Here is a 6,410-nt window from a genome sequence, read left to right on the forward strand (position 1 = left end):
AAGACATACTACATCAATATGTAATTATTAAATTAAATGTATAAAGTAAGTATGTAGAGTTTGCGTTTCATAGTTTGTAAGCTAAAATTTGGTCAACGGGTATATAATTTAAGAAACACATCTTTATAACTTTTTAATTGTGTTCATCGATTTTCACTATAATGTTGATAATGATAATTGGCATCATATTGTTACAAAATCTTCGTTACAATACTTATAAGAATTTGTCCAAAATTTGTATTATAAATATTGAGTTAGGCCTCCTCAAATTAAATAAGATTACAGTTGACAAGTTAGAAAGGGATGTGAGGGTTTAATTAATTTTCTGAGGAGGACTTAATGAAGATTGTTGCGTATTATATTTGCCGAAGTGCCATATATATTCCTTTAAATGCAATGTATCCAATCTATTAATTGTCTTACTATTATCAAATTACATGACTATGTTATTGAAATTTTAAGAAAAGAAAGAAGTTCAAGACGTATAGTAATTAATACCTATCAAATCAATAACATCTGAATATTGATAAGCCGTTCAAAAACATAAAAACCCAAAAAAAAGATTGGAGCTTATTAGCAAATGAGAGATGAGAAACAAAAAAAGATGGGGACTATTAGCAAATGAGAGACGAGAAATATTAAGTGTAGGTATTTGGTAAGTGTCAAAATCAGCTAGAGAAAAAGATGAAGGGTGTAGCACAAATTCAAGGTTGTAATTGTATCGATTAAGAAGTTGATGTTGATGATAAGCCAACCCGCGTAAGTTGATGTTGATGATAAGGCCATCCGCAACGCGTTACGCGGGTGGCCCGTGTTTCGTTCCGCAGTGACGGAATCGGGACGGGACGCGTTGCAGCGTCTCGTCCCGTCACCAGCCCGTCCCAGGCGATGCGTAACGCCCACTCGCCGGCCCGCGAGTAGATTCGTCACGCTGACGCAATAATTCATTTTTTTTAAAAAAATGACATAAAAAAATAATAAATTGTGAAAACGGTAATGTTACCGTTTTTTATAGCCGTTTCCATTTTTTTGAACTCTATAAATACTCCTAATTCATCCTCATTTCACACACAACTACACATCTATTCTTCCCAAATCATCTCCATTTCCTTTCCAATTTTCATCTCAAATCATCTCTCTTTTATTCTTCCCCCAAATTTAATCGATCTCATGGATCCATATGAGCAAATGCGTCAAATAATGGAAGAATCACTTGAAGAATATCGACGCTGGGAAGCGGAGGAAGCCGCCCCAATGACGCTCCTGGACTTACATCCATCGTAACCGGGAGGAAGCCGCCGCAAGGTTAGTCCACGACTACTTCTGCAATAATCCGGTGTGGGGAGATACATACTTCCGTCGCCATTTCCGCATGCGGCGACTGCTATTTCTCCACATCGCAAATACATTGGCGGGCCGGGAAGAGTTCTTCCAAGAAAGGTTCGACGCCGTCGGCCGTCCCAACCACACGACGCTACAGAAATGTACTGCAACAATCCGTCAGCTTGTGACTGGACAAACACGGATGTGTTCAACGAATACCTCCACATTGGAGACAACACTGGGAGAATGTGCTTGCTCCAATTCTGCAAAGGCGTCCGGACAGCCTTCACCGACGAATTTCTCTGGAATCCAAGCACGACAGATTGTCAGTTCCTGCTCCGCCTTCACGAACAAGTGCATGGCTTCCCCGGGATGCTTGGCAGCGTCGACTGCATGCAATGGCAATGGAAGAATTGCCCGGTGGCGTGGAGGGGGTCGTACACGAGCGGCCACAAAGGCACCCACCCCACCGTTATACTCGAGACCGACGCCGACTACCGGCTATGGATCTGGCATGCGTACTTCGGGGTCCCCGGCACGAACAACGACATAAACGTGTTCCAACAATCCGACCTCTTCGTCGAAGTTTTGGATGGTAAAGCGCCGGTCATCAACTTCACCGCTAACAACCGGCGCTATAGAATGGGGTACTATCTTGCCGACGGCATCTACTCGAAGTGGCCAACCTTCGTGAAGACGTGCGCTAGGCCTGTAAAGGCAAAGCAGGCGCTTTTTGCGCAGAAGCAGGAGGCTGCTCGGAAGGATGTGGAGCGGGCGTTCGAGGTTCTCCAAGCGCGCTTCAACATTATCAAAGCCCCGTCTCGTTCGTGGTTCATGGAAAACATGGTCGACATCATGTATACGTGCATAATCTTGCACAACATGATTGTCCAAGACGAAGGACCCGAGGCGGGAAATTGGTTGGACCCCGAAGCCCCCGGAAGCTAAACCGCCAGTAGTCCGCCTTGAAGTGGAGTGCATCCGTCTATACAAGAACGGTTGTCTATTCGGGCAAGGACACGTGACTCATTCGCCCACGCCCAACTCCAAGATGATCTCATTGAGCACATTTGGGCAAACTTTGGTGGAGGAAATTAAATTATGTATTTTTAATTTTTTTAGGATTTTTAATTATGTTTTTTTTTACTAATTTTATGTTGTAATGTTATTTTATTTTTAATGAAGTGTGTTTTTATTAATTGAATTTTGTGGGAAAAAATAAAAAAATGAAATTGAATGAATAGTAATTTAAGGGACGGTTAAGGAATGGAGGGTTGCAGGTTTCGTCCCTTAGTTAAGGGATGGAGTAAAAAAATACAGTAGGGCCCACAAATAGTGTTTTAATGGACGGTTAATGAACGGTATAGTGATAGCGTTGTGGATGGCCTAAATCACATCTTAATTGATAAGATGTTTCCGCTACTATTACAATTAGTAAATTAGAGGTTTGAATCAATGTAATCACATAATAAATGAAAACTATATTTTATCAATGTTTGGTCAATTTATTTCAATTTAATCATATGTATCAAAACACCATATTTAAAAAAATATTATCATTCTATATCATGATTTAATTCAGTTCTTGAACCCAATTTCTTATCTCAAATTAACTACTCTGATACATATCTCATCAGATGGGCCCCTTACAAGTTATGATCTTTTTAATTACCACACCAAGATCAACGGTTCCAGTTCTACGATGCAATAAAAGTTTTTTTCTAATTTTTGCATCTTTTTTCAACTGAAAATCTGATGGTTTTGCGTAGAACATCGGTGGTTTTTAATGAAAACAGCCGATTCCGGTTCAATATTTCAAAACCGGTACCTGACGGGCCGAGCCAGGAAATCAGTCCGACTCGGACTGTTTCTAACGGTTCCTGTTAACCTAACCCTGCACCGATTCCTGGTCGAACCAGCATTTGCATGTAATCATGCATCTCTGTTATATGGTGAATTGATGAAAACAAACACAATTCATAAGCAACGAAATAAATTGATGGGGTGTCTGCTAATTAAGACAAATGTTAGAAACGAGAGAGAGACTATACATCAAGAACATTAACATTAGTAGAAGAAGACTGATAAAGAGACTGCTGTTGATATATCATCGAACAAAATTTCTTGATCTTCTCCAAAGAATTGGGGAGAGAAGATGCTGGAAAATTGCTTCCACCTTTCCAGATAAAGACATGATCAACTCATGCCTTCAAGCTGAGCTCGCAGATTAAACGCTGGCATTGCCATCTGACTCCGCCTTGCTTCGCTCGTCACACTAGTAAATAAGAAATGATCATTTCTCATCCTCTCATCCATGTTCATAAGCACAGAGCTCCTTGCATCGGCTGAAAGCCTCCCTGTATTCTCAAGGCCACTTCTGATCCAGGCAATGCTATTCAAATCCGTCACCATGGACATCATCTCCTGACTCGAGATGGCAGGGAGTTGTTCGTATTCCACAAATTCTGGTCCCAGCAATGATCTGTGAGAAGGATGCTCAGTGGGAGCTGAACAGCAACCGTGCCCACATTGTGATGGAATCACGTGCTCCCCATCAACAAACCCGCATAGTCCTGAATCTGGTGCAGTTCTTATTCCTGCGAGTAGTGTGTCGTTGTAAATGGGGTTGAACGCCCCAAGTTTTGCAACTGGACGCGAGATTGCAGGTTGTTCCCCTTGAGCAGAGCGATGAAGGGAGGTCAATGCGTTCCCTCCACCCTCGTTTGATTGATCTTCCATCAATCTCATATCCTCCAGTTCTGATGTCCTCGATGACTTTAGAGATCCATCGGATACAATGGCTTCATTTGGTTCAGGAGTGGGTGAATTTGGCTGATAGAACATCACCAGAGTTTCTGATTTGAATGAGGTAAGAGGCGAACCAGTTGAGGATCCTTCTATAGATGCCTGCATCCAGTTGGTGCCGGTATCCTGCAACATCTGTCCAGGAGCTGGAGGTGATCTCGTGGATTTCAAACACCTACGTCTTAATGTAGAATTCCAATGGTTTTTAATAGAATTATCTGTTCTCCCAGGGAGAAGTTTTGCAATGGAAGCCCATTTATTTCCATAAACTGCATGTGCATCTAGAATTATACGGTCTTCTTCATCTGCAGATGCACAAACACAACATGATTACTTCATTGTTTAGAACAATATGCGAAAATGAAACAGCTTTCCACAGCCTAATTATGAAGTGAAATGCTAAAAGCTACAGACAGAATCACAGAAGAATAGCTTCATCCCAACTCTCACACAACACTCCCTTTCTCCCAATGCATGCAGACACAAACACACATTTATGCAAAAGATAATTAAAAAAGAACAACTAGTACAAGTACTCAATTTAGGCCAGTTTAGAACTTCGTAAACATAAAGAAAATTCACAACTCTAACTCCAGAATAACAAGCAAAGAGGCACAACTTCACATTGAGAACTTCAGATAGAATGGGGTGCAATGTGGCTCGATTGCGAGCATATGCAAAGCATAATGCAAAATGCTTCTTAATAGCCTTCCTACAAATTCATACAAGTATGTCATCCAATCAATCATCACCCTCCTTGACATACATACAGGCTAATTTAGAAACAACAAGTGTGATATTGTTCCCTGATAAACAAGTAAAGGAGAACATACGAAACCCTCTTTGATATTTACAGAGTTAAGAAATTAAGCAACCACAACTTCTCTTCTAGTCAACTCACTGCTCTCAGCAAAGAAGCTCAGATTATCATTTCAATACTTAAACCAGTTGAACTGATTCAGCTAATTTCTGCCGGTAAATGGTCACACTAGATATAAATGCCATTCAAATTTTAAAGAGCACTTGATTTTCACAATGAAGTAAACAGATTAGCAGCTTAACTATAACCTCTTTCTCTCAGCAATGAACTCAAATTTCTAAACTAACACTATCCCCATACACTGGTTAGATTCATGATTTTCAAAAATCACAACTCAAAGAAGCACAATAATTAATCACCGTAAGTTACTGAGTTCAACTAGAGTTCTCACACACATATGATATACTAACAACTAAGAAACACAACAATCTGACTAGATCTTACACACACTAATTCGATAACACCGATTTCACTCTGTTTTTCAATCGCTGCAAACCTAAACAAAACGCAACCCTTCCAAACACTTTCATACAATAATCCGCCTTACAATGACTCAAACTCATACAGGAATTATAACAAAAAAACCAAAATAAACAGTCGATCTATCAATAAACCATTCAAAAAACACAAAATACTACCAGTGAAGGGCTTCCGCTTGACGGCGGGGTCGAGCTGATTGCACCAGCGTAGGCGGCACGATTTCCCCGACCTCCCGGGGATTCCCCGCGCGATCAGGCTCCAATTCCTCGCCCCGAACTTGCTCACGAGTCCGCTCAGAATCGCGTCCTCCTGCGGCGACCACGTCCCTCGCACCTTCCCATTCGCCGCCGCCAACTCTGCTCCGCCGCCATCCTCCTCCATGAATACCTCCTCCTGCTGCTCTCCATTCATCATCTCTGGAATCGGAAAAAACTTTCACCGAAAAAGGAAGAAATTGAATTCCTCCGCTGCGAGTTCTGAACTGCAATCGTACCTAACAGCCTTTTTGTAACTGCAAAATGAAATTTCGAAGCTAAAAAATTGAGTTTTTCTCTTTGGACGGTTTTGTAACAAGATTTTCTCATAATGACATCTGAGTCCTTCATTCAGTATGTCACAAGTGGGGTATGATACGACGACGGATTAAGTAAACATCGGGTTCTGCGGTGTCGTTTCGGTTAGGGGTTGGAATGTAATTGTAGCCCTGTTGCCTTTACGGGCCCACTTTTGTTTCAACCGCTTTTGCTTTGGTGCGCCGAACAAGGTTTTTTTTGAAAAGAGTATTTTTTTTTTTAATTTAGAGAAATGAGGAATAATAATTGGATTAATGTTGACATATTTGAAAGTAGTTGAATATGATGGGTCCCAAAATATTCTAATTTGCTTCAAAATCGGAAATAAGAATTCAGTTTGAGTTCTTTTAATTCATTTAATGAGGATTAATAATGGATAGAGATAGAAAATTGAATTGAACCTCAACTCC

At 40.8% G+C, this 6,410-nt stretch overlaps 1 protein-coding gene across 1 annotated transcript; it reads right to left on the minus strand.

Annotated features, from left to right (window-relative positions):
- Positions 1-3,299: 3,299 nt before the first annotated feature.
- On the minus strand, positions 3,300-5,932 carry LOC121773297 (transcription factor MYB1-like). The gene is made up of 2 exons (XM_042170128.1): positions 5,587-5,932; positions 3,300-4,433 (listed from the first exon to the last, which is right to left on the minus strand). The coding sequence occupies exons 1-2, from the start codon at positions 5,840-5,842 to the stop codon at positions 3,520-3,522; spliced, it is 1,170 nt and encodes a 389-aa protein (XP_042026062.1). The 5' UTR covers positions 5,843-5,932; the 3' UTR covers positions 3,300-3,519.
- Positions 5,933-6,410: the final 478 nt, after the last annotated feature.

The sequence above is a fragment of the Salvia splendens genome, chromosome 17, assembly GCF_004379255.2.
Source record: "Salvia splendens isolate huo1 chromosome 17, SspV2, whole genome shotgun sequence".
In the NCBI taxonomy this organism is placed as follows: domain Eukaryota; kingdom Viridiplantae; phylum Streptophyta; class Magnoliopsida; order Lamiales; family Lamiaceae; genus Salvia; species Salvia splendens.

Coding starts and splice junctions, on each gene's coding strand:
- LOC121773297 (XM_042170128.1), bottom strand. CDS start 5,842: ATGATGAATGGAGAGCAGCAGGAGGAGGTATTCATGGAGGAGGATGGC. Junction 4,434..5,586: donor CAAGCGGAAGCCCTTCACTG/GTAGTATTTTGT, acceptor GTGCATCTGCAG/ATGAAGAAGACCGTATAATT.